At 43.5% G+C, this 22,096-nt stretch overlaps 3 protein-coding genes, 2 non-coding genes and 1 pseudogene across 6 annotated transcripts in view; 5 read left to right on the forward strand and 1 right to left on the reverse strand.

The window, feature by feature from the left end:
* The first annotated feature begins 1,945 nt into the window (after positions 1–1,945).
* On the forward strand, positions 1,946–2,016 carry TRNAG-GCC. Its single transcript has one exon. It is a non-coding gene; the product is annotated as a tRNA-Gly (tRNA).
* Positions 2,017–2,372: 356 nt separating this feature from the next.
* On the forward strand, positions 2,373–2,444 carry TRNAM-CAU. The gene has a single exon. It is a non-coding gene; the product is annotated as a tRNA-Met (tRNA).
* Positions 2,445–10,521: 8,077 nt separating this feature from the next.
* Positions 10,522–11,065, reverse strand: LOC105513873 (histone H2B type 1-O). The gene has a single exon (XM_011944923.1). The coding sequence runs from the start codon at positions 11,031–11,033 to the stop codon at positions 10,653–10,655; it is 381 nt and encodes a 126-aa protein (XP_011800313.1). The 5' UTR covers positions 11,034–11,065; the 3' UTR covers positions 10,522–10,652.
* Positions 11,066–11,313: 248 nt separating this feature from the next.
* LOC105513876 (histone H2A type 1) lies at positions 11,314–12,416 on the forward strand. The gene has a single exon (XM_011944926.1). The coding sequence runs from the start codon at positions 11,345–11,347 to the stop codon at positions 11,735–11,737; it is 393 nt and encodes a 130-aa protein (XP_011800316.1). The 5' UTR covers positions 11,314–11,344; the 3' UTR covers positions 11,738–12,416.
* The window catches only part of LOC105513924, a 20,080-nt gene continuing 9,371 nt past the window's right edge, over positions 11,388–22,096 (forward strand). The window contains exons 1-4 of the mRNA XM_011944963.1: positions 11,388–11,733; positions 13,674–14,096; positions 14,709–14,720; positions 17,306–17,712. Coding sequence (XP_011800353.1) covers positions 13,692–14,096; positions 14,709–14,720; positions 17,306–17,712 — 824 coding nt within the window. The 5' untranslated portion in view covers positions 11,388–11,733; positions 13,674–13,691. The remainder of the gene's footprint in view (positions 11,734–13,673; positions 14,097–14,708; positions 14,721–17,305; positions 17,713–22,096) is intronic.
* Positions 17,284–17,786, forward strand: LOC105513875 (annotated as a pseudogene). The gene has a single exon (XR_001002092.1). The product of XR_001002092.1 is annotated as a 40S ribosomal protein S24 pseudogene (transcript).

A 22,096-nucleotide genomic window follows, 5' to 3' on the forward strand; every position in this document is an offset into this window, starting at 1 on the left:
GGGAGGCGGAGGTTGCAGTGGGCCGAGATCGCGCCACTGCACTCCAGCCTGGGTGACAGAGCGAGACTCCATCTCAAAAACAAACAAACAACAACAAAAAAACTGCCACCATAGACTGGGTAGCTTAAACAGACATGTATTTCTCACAGTTCTAAGGCTGGAAAGATCAAGCTGCCAGCATAGCCTGGTTCTGAAGGAGGTATTTTTCCTGGTTTGCAGAGTGACCTCCATGATGTGTCCTCACATGGCAGAAAGAGGTAACGTCTTTCCTGTATCTTCTTATAAGGGCACTAATTCCATTCATGAGGACTTAACCCTCATGACCTAATTACCTCCCAGTTACCTCCAAATATGTCACATAGGGAACTGGGGCTTCAACATATGAATTTTGGAGAAACACAAACATTCACATTCTGTGAACCGAGGTCTTAAGAATCCCCAGCCCTGCACTGTAGCCTAGGCGACAGAAAGATACCAAAACAAACAAAACAAAAAAAGAAAGAAAGAAAAAAAAGGAAAGGAAAAGAATCCCCACCCAAGACTTTCCCCAGAATATGATCAGGAATATCAGACCAGTGCTTTTGGCATTGATAAGCTTTCAAAAGCAAGTTTAACTTCTTAGTTTGGCCTTTACATTTATACTCAGGTAAGGTTGAGCAGCAATCTACCTTAAAAAGGAAAAGATTGCTGGAAAAATTTGTGCTTCAAAGGAAAACTATAACACATCTTTCTGTGTCATCTGATTCCGATTGTACGGGAGCTATTTTACAACTCTGCAAATTGTAGCTAATGATGGCAATACAAAATTCTTCGTATCTATGGACATACAAATTAATTCTATATTGCGGTAGGGACAAAATGGATGGCCATCTTCTTTAAACACGTTTGGGGAACATCTCACCAAAACAGTTTTGGCCTCATTTACACACCTATTTTAATATTCCTGATCTATAAATAGCGTCTGTTCTTTGGATTCTCCTATATGTGCTGCCGAAGCGAGCACGCTTTGGATTCTCCTTTGAACAGGTATCAACACCTCACCAATTACCTCATTGAGTTACACAAATTTTTTTTACCTGGGTTCGTTTTTATATTTGTATTAGAGTCATCATTGCACCCGTTGTGGAAATTATTCTTCAATGAGACCTTTGCGCTCAGTTTGCCAGGAAGAAGTTTCCAGTGCCACCCCCAAAACCAGGGCAACTGAAGCATAAGGTAAATCCACAAAACTCTTAAATCCCCCACTGCCTCCCTTTTCTTTGGGGAGACCTGTGGAGAGCAACACTAGGTTCCTGTTTGCCACCCCTTCCCTCTGGCTCCTCCCCTCCTCCCTCCTCTTTTGGCTGCCCTACCTCCTTTATCCTCTGCTCGGGTTCTCTTCCTCCGCGGTCCTCCACTTCATTTTCCTTATTCTTCGTGCTCATGTAACCCTATTCTGCCTCTCCCGCTCCCTCCAGAACCCACCTGGACTTTGAGCCTCCCCACGGTCATGGAATGTCTTCTGCCTCCCAAACTAAGGAATTTGGCATCTTCCATGGCGCTTCCTGAAACTTAAGAGTCCGGAGCTTGGGAGCACTCGGCAAGTGGATATCTAGGGCCCTGCAGCGGCGGACAGAGTCAGCTCAGGAGCCCGCGACCCGCGTGGCGGAGGTGCAGGCCCAGTCGGAGCAGTCCAACTGCGCCGCTGAGACCCTGCTGGAGCCGGGCAGCCCACACACGGGCCAGCCTCCAGTGTTGCCAGAGACGCTTTGAAGTTGCAGTGAAAGGGATTTTTTTCTTCCTGAAAAGAAGGGAAGAAGGCAAGAAGGCTCTGTTATGAGGCTCTATTCAATAAGAACGGAAAGCTACCTAAATATCTTTTTCAAAACAAAGTGTATGGTATCAGTTGGATTGCTGAAAAACGGCAAAGCATTCCTAGACACGGCAAGGACTTTAGGTACAGCAAGCATTGGTGGTTCAGTGGTAGAATTCTCGCCTGCCACGCGGGAGGCCCGGGTTCGATTCCCGGCCAATGCAGCAGTGACATTTTATGCTTCTTGAAAACCACGTATTATATTTCAGAAGTTGGATATTTTCCCTATACGGGTTTTTGCCTTAGTTTTACATCCTGACTGCATGATAAAGCAAGCAGGGTAGCGACAGGCTATTTTCTTACAGAAACGTCGAGGTTTTCTTTGTTTTGCTTTCAGAATGTTTGATACCAATACACGCTGAACTCATCCTCATGTTTGCAGCATAAACAAACATAACTAGTGGTCCTTGGTGGGGGGTGGAAATCAGATTTATTTAACCGTACCAAAAAACCAAAATCCCCACCAACTTTTGAGGTAAACATCACAAAGAATTCCCCGGCAACACACAACGTTACGAGCAGCAGAGTGGCGCAGCGGAAGCGTGCTGGGCCCATAACCCAGAGGTCGATGGATCGAAACCATCCTCTGCTAATGTTTTTATTTTTTTCCCCCCTAAAAAGTTACTTAGGACATACTGTCACCAACCTTCCTTCCCTTGCTAGGTCAATCAAAGGGAAAGTGACAGCAAATGGAAGTATTCACATTCCTTCCAGGAGAAAATCAGAAAGCAGCTTTCAATTAAGAAATCAGAGGTACCCCATCTTACAGAGGGGGAATTGATACTAAGTCCATGAGCTGAAATACCTCCACCTCTACATACTATCATTTTGTAAACTATAATTTAAGTTTAGAGTTCCCAGTTTATAGGTAGTTAATTTTTAGAGATTCAGTTAAAGAGAATTGGAAGTATTTATTTTATTTTTATTATTTTATATTTTATATTATATTATATTTTATATTTTATTTGAGACAGGGCCTCAGTCTGTCACTCAGGCTGGAGTCCAAGTGGCGCGATCATAGCTCACTGCAACTTCGAACTCGTGGGCTTAAGCAGCCTTCTGAGTAGCTGGAAGTACAAGTGCTCCCCACCTAGCCCAGCTGTATTTTTTTTTTTTTTAATTGTAGAGATGGGAGGTGGGAGGAAGGTGTCTCACTTTTTTTACCCAGTCTGGTCTCGAACTCTGGGCTCAGATGATTCTCCTGCCACAGCCTCCCAAAGTATTGGGATTACAGGCGTGAACCCTCTCGCCAGACCATGAAGTTATTTTGAATAACAACTCTTCCAAAAAATGTCTTGCTCCTAGTCTGTTTTCTTCCTTAGCACTTATTACTATGCAGTATATTGTGTCTTTATTCATTTAGTATTTTCTCTCTCATGGGAAGTAAATTTAAAAGGACAGATTTTTGTGTTTTGGCACTGTAGTTGCCATCATACCTAGAACAAGGCCTGGTACATCTTAGATACTGGTGAGTTGGTAAATATTAGTTAATAGCCATAATTTTCAATTCACTGCACCGAAACATCAGCATTCCTCATTACTCATCACCTTATTTTATCTTTTAAAAAATTATAGAAGAGTTAAAAGTGACCACACGGATTTGATCTATTATTTAACATCATGACATATTCACTACAAGTTTCTTTTATATTTAGAGAAAAGAGGAAAACACTCATGAAATGTAAGTATTCTTCAGCTCCATCCCCAGACCTGTTAACGACTTTCTCTGGGCAAGTCTATTATGACTTTGATGTTCATCTGTCACGTTTCGTTTCCACTCCTGCTTATATATAGGCCCATGGCAATACAATTTTTTTTCTGAAACGGTCTTACTCTGTCGCCCAGGCTGGAGTGCCATGGCACCATCTCAGCTCACTGCAACCTCCACTTCCCGGGTTCAAGCAATTCTCCTGCCTCAGCTTCCTAAGTAGATAGGATTACAGGTGTGCACCACCACTCCCAGCTAATTTTTTGTATTTTTAGTAAAGACGGGGTTTCACCATGTTGGCCAGGCTGGTTTCAAACTCAACACTGTTCTCAGTAAGAAACTTTCTAATCACACAGATAAGCAGGGGCACATGTGATTTATCAAAAAAAAAAAAAAAAAAAAACCAAGAAAAATGGAACTGTACTTTTTATTTTCTCCTGGATCCTATTTAAGAAATGAATTTTCAGTTTATTCTTGGATATTGTGACTATAGACAGAGCCTCCTTTCAAAGTAGTGAATTCAATTTACCTCCTAATCTTGTACAAGGCTGCCATTCTTCTTTCTGTATATAGTTTCCTATTAGCAAGCATGAAATTGAAAAGAGAGCAGCTATATAAAGATAGTCGTTTTGTAAAGACAGACACTTTGGGACCTCAGAGCACACGGTCAGTGTATTGTGAAAGTTGCCAGAATCAAAATGTAATCACTAATGTTAAGAAAACTCTGACAAATAGAGCCCAGGAAGGCCATGAGGAGTGAGATTTTTATATTTGTATATCTGATCATAAAAACTATCACAAAACATTGTAAAAACCACAACCTTGTATAAAGGCCCTTGCAGATTTACACAAAAATATTTTTATAAGGACATCCATCCAGTAACTGTCTGTCTAACCTTGAACTGGTGTTACCTTTGTTATTGATCTTGTCAATGAAAAGAGTCAAACCCTGTAAAATATTTGAAGAGATGTATTCTGAGCCAAATATGATTGTGTCCTGTGACACATTCCTCAGGAGGTCCTAAGAACGTGTGACCAAAGTGGTCAGGGCGCAGCTTGCTTTTATACATTTTAGGGAGGCAGGCGACATCAATCAAATACATTTAAGAAGTACATTGGTTTGGTCCAGAAAGGCAGGACGCTCAGGCAGGACAGGAGTGTTGGGGTAGGGGGTGGGGATGGGGTGCTTCCTCACTACAGGTGAATTTAAACATTTTCTGGTTGACAATTGGTTGAAGACCTGGGATTGACAGAAAGGGAGTGTTCAGGTTAAGAAAAAGATTGTGGAGACCAAGTTCTTTTGAAGTCTTACAGTGGCTGCCCTTAGAGACAATAGATGACAATAAATGTTTCCTATTCAGATCTTAGTTAATCTCTTTAGGATTGGGAGGGTCTGGAATAGAGATTCTTTACAGACGCAGATTTTCCCCCACACAAAAAAAACAACTTTGCAGGGCCATTTCAAAATATGGCGAAGAAACATGGTTTTTGGTGTAAAATATTTTGATTTTCTTCCTTGTCTCATAATGTTTTATGCCAGAGTCAGGTTGGAAAGTAACTCATGATATATAGGGTTAAATAAAACCCATCTGATGAGAATTTATGATTTGTAGGGCATGACTCCCCAGACCTCTTATTTGGGAATTTGGGCAAGATAAAAATCAGAGTTTAGTCCTCAGTCTTTATGGTCAAGGATAATTCTTTCTAAACAATTATGTAAATAATTGATTTTTTAACCTTGTCTTTTTTTGCCTTCCTATATATTCACCTTATTTACTCTGGCATGCATATTCCCATTACAATGCTCTAGTCCCCCAAGATATATTTTATTTTAGAGAGCCTCCCTCTGTTATTTAGGTTGGCAGTGTAGAACTACTTTTTCCATGATTGAAACAAATCTTATGATATGTGACATTTGTTAGTGATAGCTTCATGTGATCCATATGGAGGAGATCTATTTTCAGAAGCCAACTATTTATTCTGGAAGAGACTTTAGAAATCACTTTTAGTTGAGGAAAAAGAGACCAGGAAGAACAGACAATCCAGTAAATGACATAAAATGAGGTGATAGCAGCCAGGGTAAGTGGTGGATAGAACTTAAACTTTCTAATTCCTCAAATTATTAGTCCTCAGTTGTCCATTTTATTCTTTTGGATGCCAACTACAGAGATTTTCTAACCTCAGAATTTCTTAGAGATGCCAGGAAACTCCTTGTGTGGGAGACTATTTCTCTGGCCAAGAACTGGTCAGGTTTGGAGGAAACGGGTATTGAGACTAGCTTTCCTCTCTCCCCACCTCCTTTCCACATTCATCACTCGGAACCATTCAGCATTTTATCAACTCTCTACAACTTAAATTCTTTCTCTATTTAAATAGAGGAGTAAGGAGAAAGGGGAGTTGGAGCGTCCTAGGAAGAGTACGATAATGAAAACAGGAATGGGCTTTCAGAGTAGATAGTGGCCTATCTGGACAAGGAGCCAATTTCTAGTCTCTTCTCCATTCCACTTCTGTTGCTGTTAATCTTCCCAAGATAGATAAAAATGCCTAGGAAGGATTTTCATGATTAATTAACTTCCTTCTCCTGGAGAATCTGCATTTAGTCAAATAAAAGAGATTCAGAAAAAGCCCCTCTGTGCATTTGCTATTTCCCAAATGACTTTAGCATGAAGTAATCAGCACAACAATGCGGCATACTTTGGGATATTTACTGAACTCCTTCAGTATACGCTATAGAGGCAAGGGGCCAGGCACAGTGGCTCACACATGAAAATCCCAGCACTCTGGGATGCCAAGGTGGGCGGATCACTTGAGTCCAGGAGTTCCAGACCAGCCTTGCCAACAGGGTAAAACCCCTTCTACGAAAAGTACAAAAATTAGCTGGGCGTGGTGGTGCATACCTGTGGTCCCAGCTACTTGGGAGGCTGAGTGAGACATGAGGCTTAAGCTTGGGAGGCGGACATCACAGTGAGCTGGGATGGTGCCACTGCATTCCAGCCTCAGCAACAGAGTGAAGGCAAAAAAAGAAAAAGAAAGAACACTCCTTGAATTACATTACAGAGTAAAGGAAAGCTTCCCCTTCACCCTCTGAAGGTTTGCTGAAAATCACTGACTAAAAGGCAGATTAATAGGAGAAAAAAAATTGATCATAGTTGTACATCACATGGGAGCCCTTCAAAATGAAGGCCTAAAGATACAGGGGAAATTGTCCATTGTTTTTAAGGTTCTATAAAGTATGGACAGCCTTGTAGGAATGACTGGACATGAAGGGTAGGATCTAATGGTAATAAACACAGTAGGGAAACCCAGAAAGGCCTGTCTGTCCAGATTCTTCTTGGCCTCTCTGAGCAGCATTCCCTCCTTCTCGGTATGGGGCAGGTCCCTGTCTGGAATGGGGATCTTATGACTTACAGTCAAACAAAGTAGGGCAGATAATTTCTGACCATAAATGGCCAGTTTTCATACAAAAAGCCTTGGGGAATGGGGTGGGTGAGGGGAGCTACAGTAATATTTGTAGGTTTTACAGCTGGCTTTGGGAAAAAGGGATTCTGGTTTTTATGACCTGCCTTGGGGAAGAGAGATTTTAGTTTCTGTGGCTAAGCTTGAGGGAGAATGATAGATCAGAGACAGAAGGGCAGGAGGTCAGGGAAAAGCTTCTGCTTCTGAGGCCTTCATTTTGGGTTATAGTTTTCTGAGCCCCAACAATATATCAAAACATCATACTCTTTCTCAAAAATGTATACAATTATGATTTGTCAATTAAGAATAATATTAATAATAAAAAATAGTGTTACAGCTCTTTTAGAATTTGTCTAGCAGGCCTTATGGTTTTCACTAGGAAGTCCCCACCCCCACAAAGAATAACATTAATTTAAAAATAAGACAAATGTAACATAAATAGAAAAGAACAGGTTTATTTACCCAGGTAACTACTCAATCCACAATGAACAACTCTGAGCGTCTTTCACCACTTTTACCTCATAGCTGTGAGAACTGAATTTTTTGTTTTTTCTTTAGTTCACTTTGTCTGTTTACTTAACTGGCAGAAAATAACTCTTGAATGCCTGATGTATGTGAGGCCTGATGCGCTATCCAGAGGGGCCAAGTGAGGAATGAATTACTTTCAGCTGAGGATTTAGAAAGTTGGGAAGTCCGGGGCATTTGATGTGGGCCCTGATGGCAGAAAGAGCAGCTTGGTGAACAGCTTGATGTCAACTTCAAGGATGAAGGGCTTCATGAGATCTCTATTTTAGAGGTGAAGGGCTTGATGAAGTCAGCAGATTTGTTTTTTTAATAGTCTGTACCATGATATAAATGTTTTATTAGTTGTCAATATTGAAAATTTATAATATTTCATATTAAGCTGCATATAATCTTGAAAAATTAGAAGTCACACTGTCTTTGTGCTTGCATTGCTAGAAGGGAGAAATCAGTGAAACCAAATTGCACAGGTTTTGTCTTCACTTCTCGAGTTCCCACTGGTCCTGTTAGTTTCCATATTAGTTGGCATTTATCAATATGCTTGTGCTATGGTTGTCTTACAGCAGAATTAAGAAAACAGTTAAATATATCTTGGTCGATTATCTCTATCAAAACTGGAAAAATGAAATATGGTGTCAGAAGTTAGTGTGTTTCAAGAAAAATCGCAAATAGCACCTCTCTTTATAGAGATAAGGCATGACTTTTAATATCCAGATATTTTTGCTCTAATGTGCTGGGCCTTTGTGAGCAACTGACTTTTAACTTCTGGTTTAAGGAATATCATAACTGTCACCTTATCTGCAAATTAAGCTAAATGTAGATATTTTATAAAGGAGAACTTGGAATAGAAAGTTGGGATGAAAGCATGGAAAATGGTCTTAAGTGCTGTTATGGACTTCATTGTGTTCCCCCAAACTTAGACCAGGTGCGGTGACTCCCGCCTGTAATCCCAGCACTTTGGGAATCCAAGACCAGCCTGGACAACATGGTGAAACCCTGTCTGTACTAAAAACACAAAAATTAGCTGGGCGTGGTGGCAGGTGCCTGCCTGTAGTTCAGCTACTCAGGAGGCTGAGGCAGAAGAATCGCTTGAACCCAGGAGGAGGAAGTTGCAGTGAGCCTAGATTGCGCTACCGCACTCCAGCCTGGGCGGCAGAGTGAGGCTCTGTCTCAAAAAACAAAACAAAACAAAACAAAACAAAAAAACTTAATGTTGAAGTCCCAACCCTCAGTGTAGTTGGTATTTGAAGTCAAGGCCTTTAAACAGATAATTAAGGTTAAATTCAGTTGTAAGTGTGGGGTCTTAGAAAGCATGATCGTATTATTATTTATTTTAGGGTACAAAGCATTTTCGCTTTTGATTTTATTTGTTTATTTCTTTTGGGCAGCTCTGACCAGATCACAAAACTCAATAGGACTTCCTCCCTTACCCACTCCTCGCTCTTCCTATTTACCTCCCCCACCCTCCTCCCGCTCCCTTTTAACCACCGCACTAACGACTCTTGAAGAAGCTTGAATCCTGCAATTAAAAGGAGTGAAAAATGGAAACTCTACCCTAGCCCACTGACTCAGCAGAAAGTTAAGAAGAAAGCATTTTAACTGGGACCGGAAAACACAACGCCTTGAACTTGTGCTTTTGCTTTTTTTGCCACAAGATGGCAAGAGAAGGCCACACGCGCTCTCTCACCCACTCAGAGGCTAATCATCCCTCAGATGTTCTCCCAGGGACGCGGGATGGGCAATCTCGTAAAAGAGAGCGAAGAGGAACGAAGGGAGGCGACAAATGTGATGCCAAGTTAAGGAACACGATGAAATTAGGGGACTGCTCTCCAAGTAGCTTAGTTTGTCGATAAGCTCTGTCGCCAAGCCCAAGGCGCCAAACTAATGACAAGGTACTGAGGAAGAGAACATTTTAGGGAAGTGAACGGCAAATCCTACATGTATTTTGCACGACCCGCTAACCAATTGGCATAATTCGGGGCTGTTTGTCACCTGTGACAGAGACGCGACTATTCGTCCGAGATAGCCTTCCACCCATAGCTGCAAAGGAAGTGACGGCGGGAAAATAAAGGAAAAGTTACGGGGTGATTTTAAAGCCTGGAGTGGAATTGTGGAGGGGCTTGCTATTTTGCTTTTAAAGATTTACAGTAGAAGTAATTTATTTAAGAGAGGATACCGCTGTGGCAGAGGATGCAATGCTGAGAATTCAGGCACGGTTGAGAAGAGGGGATCATGCCTTGAAAGTCTCCACTCCCTTATATTCCCACGCTCTTGGTTTACCTCCTATTTCTGTGATCTCTTCTGGGGTCTGCTTCTCTTTAAATGCGGGATTCTCCAACTTCTGTCTCAGGATTCCTCATCATGGACTTTAAAATCCCACCTGCAGATAACGGAAAATTCATTCCCATTCCCGGAGAACCTCTTCGAAAAACAACCCGAATGAGACTATCTGGCAAATTGCAGCCCTTGGCGGGCTTTTCAAATAGAGCATTGACCAATCAGAGAAGGGGGACGTTACAGGCATTTGAAGAATAACCCGACCGAGCGCGGGCGATGGCTCACGCCGGTTATCCCAACACTTTGGGAGGTCGAGGTGGGTTGATCAGGAGTTGCAGATGAGCCTGGCCAAGATGGTAAAATTACGTCTCTACTAAAAACGCAAAAATTAGCCTGGCACGGTGGCGGGCGCCTGTAACCCCAGCTACTCAGGAGGCCGAGGCAGAATTGGTTGAACCCGGGAGGCGGAGCTTGCAGTGAGCTGAGATCGCGCCACTGCACTGTATCCTGGGCAACAGAGCAAGACTCCGTCTCAAAAAGAAAAAAAAAGGGAAAGAGTAAGCGAAAGCAAACTTGTAATTGTAGTTTAAAGCACAACTGCAAGGCTTTTTCCCCAAGGGCACCTAAGAACCCAAACTAAGTTTGTCTGACTGAGCATATATACTCACACGCAAAAAGCCTAGGGAGCTTAGCTTACTTTTTCCCGCCATCTTCCCTCCTAACGGAGGCCGGCTGTAGCCCACTCAAAAGACTACAAGCAAAATGCACCGGCTCTTTCTCTGGAAGCGTGAGTGGCTCTGAAAAGAGCCTTTGGATTGTCGGCAGCTGCGAGCGAGCTCACTTGGAGCTGGTGTACTTGGTGACGGCCTTTGTGCCCTCGGACACGGCGTGTTTGGCCAGCTCCCCTGGCAGCAGCAGGCGCACGGCCGTCTGGATCTCCCTGGAGGTGATGGTCGAGCGCTTGTTGTAATGCGCCAGGCGGGAAGCTTCACCCGCGATGCGCTCGAAGATGTCGTTGACGAAGGAGTTCATGATGCCCATGGCCTTCGATGAGATGCCGGTGTCGGGGTGGACCTGTTTTAGCACCTTGTACACGTAGATAGAGTAGCTCTCTTTGCGGCTGCGCTTGCGCTTCTTGCCGTCCTTTTTCTGGGCCTTGGTTACGGCTTTCTTAGAGCCCTTTTTGGGGGCTGGAGCGGACTTAGCCGGGTCAGGCATGGCGGAGGAGAGTTAAAGACCACTCAAGAAAAAAGAATGAGGACAAGCTGGGTTATGCCCTATTTATTCACAAGTCTATATGTAGATGAGATTAAGAAGCTCTTCTGTCTGATTGGAAGTTACTCAGATGACGTCGATATCAATATAGTCCAATCAAAATACGTATATTCAGAAACCTTATTTGCATTAAGAGAGAGCCGCAAGCTTAGCCAATGGCCCAGCTTCTTTTTCGCGCCCAGCAGCCGCTATAAAATGCGTCCCTCTAGTTTCCTTCCAGTCACTTTCTGACTTAGGTCGCAGGTCGTTTTACCATGTCTGGACGTGGCAAGCAGGGAGGCAAGGCTCGCGCCAAGGCCAAAACTCGCTCCTCTAGAGCCGGGCTCCAGTTTCCCGTGGGGCGAGTGCACCGCCTGCTCCGCAAGGGCAACTATGCTGAGCGGGTCGGGGCCGGCGCTCCGGTTTACCTAGCTGCTGTGCTAGAGTATCTGACAGCCGAGATCCTGGAGCTGGCGGGCAACGCAGCCCGCGACAACAAAAAGACCCGCATCATCCCGCGCCACTTGCAGCTGGCCATCCGCAACGACGAGGAGCTCAACAAGCTGCTTGGTAAAGTTACTATCGCTCAGGGCGGTGTTCTGCCTAACATCCAGGCCGTGTTGCTTCCCAAGAAGACTGAGAGCCACCACAAAGCTAAGGGCAAGTAAGGACTGGACTTTAAAAATGTAAACTTATAAGACAAAAGGCTCTTTTCAGAGCCACCCACCATTTCTACGGAAGGACTGAGCACTCTGTTCTCCAAACCTATCAGAAATTTGTGGCCGAGTTCAAGCACTGAGGTCATTAGTTTCCTATTGGGTAAAATAAAGGTATTGAATCAGGCCTAGTGAATACTATCTAATTGCTTCATTATACTGTTAAAGCACCCTCCTTAATTGTCCTCTCCCCACAAACACCTTTCTGGGTCTTTAAAAAACATTTTGGGGCAGGGCGCCGTGGTTTACGCGTGCTCAGCATTTTGGGAAACTGAGGCAGGTGGGTGGGAAGGGGAGAAATCTCTTGGGACCTTGAGTTCCAGACCACCGTGATAACGAGACCTCTGCCTCTAAAAAGGCTGGGCGCGGTGGCTCACGCCTGTAATCCCAGCATTTTGGGAGGCCGAGGAGGGTGGACCACGAGGTCAAGAGATCGAGACCATCCTGGCCAATATGGTGAAACCTCGTCCTTTCTAAAAACACAAAAATTAGTCGTTCGTGGTGGCGAGCGTTGCTAGGGAGGCTGAGGCAGGAGAATCGCTTGAACCCAGGAGGCAGAGGTTGCAGTGGGCCGAGATCACGCCACTGCACTCCAGCCTGGGCCACAGAGCGAGACTCCATCTAAAAAAAAAAAAAAAAATTAATGCCGGGCGCATGGGCCCTCGCCTGTACTTGGCGGCAGAAGAAACTTGACAGCAGAAGGAACACTTTGAGCCCCAGGAGTTTGAGATTTCAGTGAGCCAAGACCTCGCCACTGCACTCCAGCTGGGCGACAGAGAGAGACCCCGTCTCAAAAAAGAAAAACAAAACCTAAACAAAAGTATTTCTGGTGATCATTTGCTCCTGTGAATATAACAAATGTTAAACCAACATTTTTGTTGTTTTTATGGGTCTTTATCAATACCAGAACCTGGTAGTCCTTTGATCAACTAAAATCTCCATCCTAATAAAATGCTGTTGTCAGAACTACACAGATTCACTGGCAAAAATCTAATCGCTGACCCAAACCTATAATTCCGCGCATGCTAAATGAAATTAAGCAATGTTTTACATAATTAATCCAATCAGCCATTGGATTGCTTTAAACTCAGTTAATGAAGAGGTTAGATACCATTTATTGGTTCAAGCACCTATCAAACTCCTTCCCCACACTACACTGGGCAAAACTAAGGTTTTGGTGTTTTAGCAGAGAATGTGCCAGACTAAATTTAAGTTGTTTTTGTTCTGGGTGTTGATATAGTCATTAAAAGATTTAATTAAGCAGTTACAAAACGAAACTACTTTTTGGAAGTACTAGCAAATACATTGTTCTACTGTATATATTTTTACACGATCCGAAATAGGAAAAATGACCCATTGGAAATGAATTTAAGACTACAATTGACCTATACAAATTCTAGGTTAGATTATATTTTCATTGGGGAAATCTTAACATGATTGGTTGAAAACAATAAATAAAATTGGCACGGAGGGCGGGCGCTGTGGCTCACGCCTTGTAATCCAATCACTTTGGGAGTCCGAGGCGGGCGGATAACTTGAGGTCAGGAGTTTGAGACCAGCCTGGCCAACATGGTGAAACCCCTCCTCTACTCAAAAATTAGCAGCGTTGTGGCAAGTGCCCAGCTACTCCGGAGGCTGAGGCAGAATCGCTTGAACCTGGGAGGCAGAGGTTGCAGTGAGCTGAGATCGCACCACCACACTCCACCCTGGGCGACAGAATGAGACTCAGTCGGGCGGAGGGGTTGGCGGGGGAAGAGGTGGCAGGAACCAAATGAAGATAGTACTAAGAACCAATCAGGTTATTCCAACAGCAGTTCTAACCAATCAGGATCAGATCATCGTTATAAATTCTGGTAGAAGCCACTGTTCATTCAGTGCTTTCTTTCAGAGCACAGCTTTCTCAGTTATGGCCCGGACGAAGCAGACAGCCCGGAAGTCCACCGGCGGCAAGGCACCGCGGAAGCAGCTGGCCACCAAGGCAGCGCGCAAAAGCGCTCCAGCGACTGGCGGTGTGAAGAAGCCCCACCGCTACCGGCCAGGCACTGTGGCCTTGCGCGAGATCCGCCGTTATCAGAAGTCGACTGAGCTGCTCATCCGCAAACTGCCATTTCAGCGCCTGGTGCGAGAAATCGCGCAGGATTTCAAAACTGACCTTCGTTTCCAGAGCTCGGCGGTGATGGCGTTGCAAGAGGCGTGCGAGGCCTATCTGGTGGGGCTCTTTGAGGACACCAATCTCTGTGCTATTCACGCCAAGCGTGTCACTATTATGCCTAAGGACATCCAGCTTGCGCGGCGTATCCGTGGTGAGCGAGCATAATCCCCTGCTCTAGCTTGGGTTTCCTACTTGTTTCCAAAGGCTCTTTTCAGAGCCACTTACGTTCTCACGGAGGATAGCTGTCACACCATTGGTTGACTGTCTTAAATCAACTTTAAAACAGGGGTAAACTGGGGGGGAAACTCGTCAAGGCTTGTTCATTCTGATTCCTTCCTGTGTCCTTTGTCTTCTAAGATGGTCCTTTTCTCTGGGCCCATCTCACAAAAGGGTCTCACTTTCTCCGAGGAAATCTGTACATCCAAGGTCAATCTGCTTCAAGGGAAAAGCCAAAGTCCTTGCACATGCTGTCCTTTGGAGCCGAACTTTGGGGATAGCATGTCCTGAACCCCATAACTAACAATTAGATTACAGGTTATATGAAATGCCATTCTTAACTGTGAAACGGGCACTGGCCTTCGGTCCCTGGAAACTCGCTGAAAATCATTGACATGAGGCCGGTTGATTAATAGGAGAAAAGGCATACAAGTGTATTTAGCACATAGACATGGGAGACTTCAAAATGAAGACCCACCCACCAATGAGATACAGAAATTTTTATATCATCTTGAGGTTATAGAAAGAATGCAAACTTGGATCCTGGCAAAACAGATTATAGGAGGGAGAAAGGAAGAGGCTTGGCTAGCAAGGGGTGGGGGGTCTTGTTATGCAGATGAAACCTCACAGGTAGCAGTCCTCAGAAAAAATAGATGGTAAATGTCTCTTGTCAGGCTGGGCGTGGCGGCTCATGCCCTCCACTTTGGGAGGTTGTGGAAGGAGGATTCCCTGAGCCCAGCAGTTTGAGATCAGCCTGGGTAACAGCAAAATCCTGTCTCTATGAAAAACAAATAAAAAGAAAGCTGGGTGTTGCAGCGCACACCTGTAGTTCTAGCTGCTCAGAAGGCTGAGCCAGGAAGATTGCTTGAGCCCACCGAGTTCAAGGATGCAGTGAACTATGATTGCAACACTGCGCTCCAGCCTGGGTGACAGATCAAGACAGTCTCTTAAAAAAGTAAAAATATAAAAGGTATTAGACTCTAAGTTAATCTCTCCTAGATCCAGGAAAGGACTAGAAAAGGAAGGCCTGGCAACAAATGGAAACTTCCCCCACAAAAGACTGATTTGCAGGGCCTCATTGGTCTGACGGTCCTGAAGCAGCCATTTCAAAATAGGTCAAAGAAATATCTTTTGGAGTAAAATATATTTATTTCCTTCACTTTACTTTCCTCAAGAGATTGCTTTAAAGGTTAAATGCAGTAATATATTCTAGGGCCTTGGACAGTGCCCCAGAAAACACATTAGGTGCACAAAAAATACTCCTTGAACTTGATTTTATCTCTGAATCTTAGTGTGGAGTGCCCCTTGTGGGAGACTAAAATATGCCATCCCGAAGTATACTTTGTCCTAGTTCAAGATGGCTATTCAGAGAAACTGCAAACATAGGAATAGCTTTGAAAAACTCTTTTGTAAAAGAAATTTATACCTATCAAGAAAATCTACATTAGTAAACCGTGGGTGCAAGTACTGGCTTTCTCTGAGGCCCCCTTTCCTGCCTAAAGAGGTATCTAAGACTGACTCAGAGGAGAGAAAACTACTTTGTCACAGGCTGTCAGCTATTCTGCGATTACCAGAGAGACTTTATCTATATAACAAGAAAACCTTTGCCTTTCCTCCCCTGGTGCCTTTGCCTTTCCTCCCTCACCCTCCTACAACTTGTGTCACCGCCTCCTCCAACTCCCCAGAAGTCCCAAGACCTTTTTTCTTTCTGTAGTCTCAGAATGGTATAAAAACATCAATTATTTGGCCCTTCTGAGAGAGAAATAATATAGAGTGGTCACAAGAGAATAGAAAATTCCAGGCAGCAGTTTCACATGACTAGCAAGAAGGAAGCTGTTGAAATAGCTGCACAAGCTAGGAGCCAAAAAGACCCTGAAAACCAAAATGTTTGCCAAGCTGAGTAAGTCCTAGCTGACCCAACATGGCACTGGATTTGACTGAGCTTTCACCTGGGACCTCTTTATACACTTATTAACATACAAATCAGACACCCACCAACACCATGACAGTTCCGAGAACACCCATATTTCATGGAAAAATGGATGGCACCACAGTTCTGAGAAATTGTCATCCTTTTCCAGAAATTTTCATGAATATTCCACCCCTTGGTTAAAGAAACCCACAAAGATAGAAGCCCCAGTCACTGCTGGGCAAGACTGACTCTCTTGAGTAAGCCTGCACTTCCCTTCCTTGAGCGTGTACTTTTCACTTTGCAATAAACCTCTGTACTTTCACTATTTTCTGACTTGTCCTTGGATTCTTTCTGGCAACAGTGGCAGGGGCCTGGACACTGGCTGGGATCAACATCCTAATGGCGTTTGGGTACCCTCCCTAGCCCACGGTATCATTTCTTGGAGCACTGTATTTTGTGAGGCTCTTGTGCATATGCAGGTAATAAATTTGTATGCCTTTTTTTTTTTTCCTGTTTATCTTTCTACTGTTGGTTAATTCCAGAGACTCAAATTATTGAAACTTCAGAAATCAAAGCAGAAATTTAAAACAACCTTCACCCTCATAGAACTGGGGAAATACACCTAAATTCTCTGATAAGATTGGATTGAGAAGTCACTCTTGTCACTGGTCAAGATTTGGGAAATAATACAGTTTGATCAGTAACACAGAAACAAATCACTTTAATGATGTCACTTCTGCTAATGGCCAGTATTTATTTATTTATTTATTTTATTTTATTTTTATGATTTCTGTTAGCTTCTGCTTCACAAAGCAACATTTTCCAATCTTGTGTTCCGAAACAGGAAACATTTTTGTTTAGGAGGCAGAAAAGATGAGAACAAATGCTTCAGAACCACTCCCTCCTTCCCAGAAGTGATGAAGCCCTGAAAGGGTATAAAACAAGACAGGAAACAAAGTCACCGAAAATATATTACAAATAAAGCTTATGTAGATTTCCACTCAGATGGAATCTTGAGATTCTACAAAAACTGTTTCCCAAAAATATGGTTCTCAATATGAAGGAGATTCTAGGCCTGACCCAGTAACTCACGCGTGTAATCCCAGCACTTTGGGAGGCCAAGATGACTGGATCACCTGAGGTCAAGAGTTTGAGACCAGCCTGGCCAACATGATGACAAAACCCTGTCTCTACTAAAAATACAAAAATTAGTTTTTCCTCCCTGACTATCTGAAGATAGGCCGCCATCATGAATGACACCGTAACTATCCGCACTAGAAAGTTCATGACCAACCGACTACTTCAGAGGAAACAAATGGTCATTGATGTTCTTCACCCCGGGAAGGCAACAGTGCCTAAGACAGAAATTCGGGAAAAACTAGCCAAAATGTACAAGACCACACCGGATGTCATCTTTGTATTTGGATTCAGAACTCATTTTGGTGGTGGCAAGACAACTGGCTTTGGCATGATTTATGACTCCCTGGATTATGCAAAGAAAAATGAACCCAAACATAGACTTGCAAGACATGGCCTGTATGAGAAGAAAAAGACCTCAAGAAAGCAACAAAAGGAACGCAAGAACAGAATGAAGAAAGTCAGGGGGACTGCAAAGGCCAATGTTGGTGCTGGCAAAAAGCCTAAGGAGTAAAGGTGCTGCAGTAAAGGCTACCTGTGTCCATTTTGGATTTTTCACGAGCAGATTAATAAACTAAAAACTTTCATGTGAAAAAAAAAAAAAACAAAAAACAAAAATTAGCCGGATGGAGTGATCCGCACCTATAATCCCAGCTACTCAGGAGGCTGAGGCAAGAGAATTGTTTGAACCCACGAGGCAGATGTTGCAGTGAGTCAAGATTGTACCACTGCACTCCAGCCTGGGCAGAGGTGGCAGTGAGCCAAGATTGTACCACTGCACTCCAGCCTGGGCAACAAAAAGGTTCTAAAATGTAAAAAACATGTTTTTCTATATATCTGTTGATAATAATAAGGTTTCTTATCTGCACAAGATTAGAAATACTGAATTTTCTGAGATGGAAACTAGTACAAGCTACATTAAATTTTTAATCTATACAAGTAGTGTAGAGAACCAAGGGAAAAACTTCCCCTTTGCCATCTGAAGTTTCACTGAAAAATCAACTCACAGAGTGCAGGTTAATAAGAGAAATGGCAAATGAAGTTATGATGTATACATGGGAGAGAATCATTGAGTGATCATCCAATATCCCGATAAGGCCCAAATACTTAAATATCCTGATTTCAGAAGGGAGAGAAAAGATGGGAAATATAGGTAATTTTGTTTATGGGCAATAAATAATTAATAGGGTGAATAAATGGCTTGGGGAACAGAGATTAAATGTAAATAATTCCCTTGGGAAATTGACCTAATCGCCTCCCAAAGGCCACATCTAATATCACCACATTGGAGACCAGGCTTCAACAGTGAATTCTGTGAGGACACAAACTTTCAGTTTATAGCACTAGGTATAACTTAGTGTCAGATGGGAGATGGAGAAACTCACACTTTGATGTGGTGGTTTAGTGATGGTGGCTTTGCAAAAGACATTATGGAGAACCATTCCTTCTGTGCCCAGGCCTATGCTCCAAGAAAACTCTCCTGTAGACCCATATAAGGACATATCAAGAATATTCATCAAAGTGATATTTGTGATAACATGAAAGTAGAGGTAATTTAAGTCAATGAATAAGTAAAATATAGTGGATGAATACTAACCAATGCTCTCTTTTTTGAGGTCAAGATATAAGTAAATGTCAAAAACAAGAGCTGAACTCAAGACTCCATCAACCTTACTATTGCCACTCAGTTCATACTGTAAAAGAAAAGGGCTGGACGCGGTGGCTCACGCTTGTGAGCCCAGCACTTTGGGAGGCAGAGGGGGGCAGATCACGAGGTCAAGAGATCCAGGCTATCCTGGCCAACATGGTGAAACCCCGTCTCTACTAAAAATACAAAAAATTAGCAGGGCGTGGTGGCGCATGCCTGTAATCTCAGCTACTCGAGAGGCTGCGGCAGGAAAATCGCTTGAACCCGGGAGGAGGAGGTTGTGATGAGCCGAGATCCCGAGATCGCGCCGTTGCACTCCAGCCTGGGTGACAAGAGTGAAACTCTGACTCAAAAAAAAAAAAAAAAGGGGTTTCACCGTGTTAGCCAGGATGGTCTCGATCTCCTGACCTCGTGATCCACCCGCCTCTGCCTCCTAAAGTGCTGGGATTACAGGCGTGAGCCACTGCGCCCCGGTGAACCTTTATTTTTTATGTTGCACAGAACACACACTCAGACCCAAAAAAAAAAAAAAAAAAAGAATGTAACCGTACCTGAACAGACCCTTTCACAAGATAATGTTGTCTCCCAGGAGCATTCAAATTCCAAAGAGAACTATTTACAAGTTAATCTCTTTTCCCTAATCCACTCATTCTACCTAGTAATCATTTACTGCTCCTCAACAGAATCCCTCTTCTCAGAACCCTCGGTTAACCAGTTTAGCTACGACCCAGGCACACATTCTTTCTGTAAACTTTTTTCTGCCTAAAGAATGTTTGTAAACTTCTGTATACTAGTTGGGAAGTGGGTAAACACTCTGCGGTTGTCTCCTATTGCACGTTAACACATTCGTAAGCCTTTTATCTTATAAATCTGCCTTTTGTGGTAAAATGTTGTAAATGACTACAGGACACCAGGAAAGACCACTTACCTCTTCACTATTGAGTCTCATTATAGATGAACTTCTCTGTTTTCTATCTTACACAAAGACTTCATGACTATCATATTGTATAAGATGGAATTTTAAATATACTCTTTTAAATGTGAAAGAAAATAAAAACAAGCTGTAACTAATCAAATTGTAACTCGTAAGCCAACTTTGTACAGAAACTTAAAATTCTACTAAATTTCTTTGTTTTCTATCGATATAAGCAAGATCTTTACTTTTATATTTGGTGCTCTAATTGATTCCATTGATCCTGGAGTCTATTTTCCAAATGGCTATTCCCAGTTTTCATTTGAATAAACTTAAAAAAAAAAAAAAACTTCTTAATAGAGACAGGATTGCTATGTTGCCCAGGCTAGTAGGCTGGTCTGAACTCCTGGGCTCAAGCGATCCTCCTGTTAAAGAAAGGGTTCCCAATACAGACCCCAATAGAGGGTTCTTGGATCTCTTGCAAGAAAGAATTCAGGACAACTCCGCAGTGCAAAGTGAAAGCAAGTTTATTAAGGAAGTAAAGGAATAAAAGAATGGCTACTCCGTAGAGCAGACTGGTTGCCCATTTTTATGGTTATTTCTTGATGATATGCTAAACGAGGTGTGGATTATTCATGCCGCCCCTCTTTAGACCATATAGGGTAACTTCCTGACCTTGCCATGGCATTTGTAAATTGTCATGGCCCTGGTGGGAGTGTAGCAGTGAGGACTATCACTGTCATCACCATTTTGATTTTGGCTGGTTCCTTTACTGGGATCTGCTTTATCAGCAAGGTCTTTATGACCTGTATTTTGTGCTGATCTTCTATCTCATGCCGTGATTTAGAATGCTTTAACCATCTGTGAATGCTGTCCAGGAGGTTTCAGCCTTATTTTACCAGCTCCTGTTTAAGATGGAGTTGCTCTGGTTCACATGCCTCTGACATTCCCGCTTTTGCCTCCCAAAAGGTTGGGATTACAGATGTGAGCCACCAAGCCCAGCCAATCAAATTCTTTACAAGTAAATTCTGATCCTTTCAATGATAGGTTGAAAGACTTTCAGGAGAAACTAAGAGGTTTCCTGATAGAGTTTTGCAAGTCAGATTTAAAATTGTAGGCACTCGGCCGGAAGCAATGGCTCCCTCCTATAATTCTAGCACTTTGGGAGACTGAAGCGGGCAGTTTGACTGAGCCCAGGAGTTCGAGACCAGCCTGGGCAACACGGTGAAACCCCATCTCTACTAAAAATACAAAAAATTAGCAGAGCGTGGCAGCCTGCGACTGTAGTCCCAGCTACTCAGGAGGCTGAGGCAAAATAATTGCTTGAACCTGGGAGGCGGAGGTTGCAGTGAGCCGAGATCGCGCCACTACACTCCAGCCTGGGTAACAGCCAGACTCCGTCTCCAAAAACAAAACAAAACTATAAGCACTCAAAGAATATAGCACATATGGCATAGTAAACGTCAGGCAAGAGGGCAGAGGGCGGTCGCTGTGGCTCACGCCTGAGATCCCAGCACTTTGGGAGGCCGAGGCAGGTGGATCACCTGAGATCAGGAGTTGGAGACTAGCCTGACCAACATGGAGAAACCCCGCCTCTACTAAAAATACAGAATTAGCCAGGCATGGTGGCACATGCCTGTAATCCCAGCTACTCGGGAGGCTGAGGCAGGAGAATCCCTTGAGATTCGCCATTGCACCCGCCATTGCACTGGAGCCTGGGCAACAAGAGCAAAGCTCCGTCTCAAATAATAATAATAATAATAATAATAATAGTAATAATAATAAAAAGGGCACGGTAAGAGGAAGAGAAGTCAAGAAGGGCAGTGGATTCTGTATCTTCAAAGTTCTTTAATTGGTCTTTTTGTTTTGCTTTTTTAGAGACAGGCTGAAGTGCAGTGGTGCTGTCGTAGCTCACTGACACGTTGAAGTCCTGGGCTAAAGTAATACTACCCCCTCAACCTCTGGAGTTGCTGGGGCTATAACCTTACCTGGTGTCTCAATAGGTCTTAATACCACTTGGAGGCATTATAAGCTTAAAGATGCAGGCGGGGCGCGGTGGCTCATGCCTGTAATCCCAGCACTCTGGGAGGATGAGGTGGGCTGATCACTTGAGGTCAGGAGCTGGAGGCCAGCGTGGCCAACGTGGTGAAACCCCATCTCTACCAAAAAATACAAAATTAGCCGAGCATGGTGGTGCGCGCCTGTAGTCCCAGCTACTTGGGAGGCTGAGGCAGGAGAATCACTTGAACCCGGGAGGTGGAGATTGTAGTGAGCCGAGATCGTGCCATTGCAGTCCAGCCTGGGCAACAAGAGTGAAACTCCATCTCAAAAAA

The sequence above is a fragment of the Colobus angolensis genome, unplaced genomic scaffold (assembly GCF_000951035.1).
Source record: "Colobus angolensis palliatus isolate OR3802 unplaced genomic scaffold, Cang.pa_1.0 Scaffold237, whole genome shotgun sequence".
NCBI lineage: Eukaryota > Metazoa > Chordata > Mammalia > Primates > Cercopithecidae > Colobus > Colobus angolensis.

What these genes read in the sequence shown, in the direction of transcription:
- LOC105513873 (XM_011944923.1), bottom strand. Translation starts at nt 11,033, where the DNA reads ATGCCTGACCCGGCTAAGTCCGCTCCAGCCCCCAAAAAGGGCTCTAAG.
- LOC105513876 (XM_011944926.1), top strand. Translation starts at nt 11,345, where the DNA reads ATGTCTGGACGTGGCAAGCAGGGAGGCAAGGCTCGCGCCAAGGCCAAA.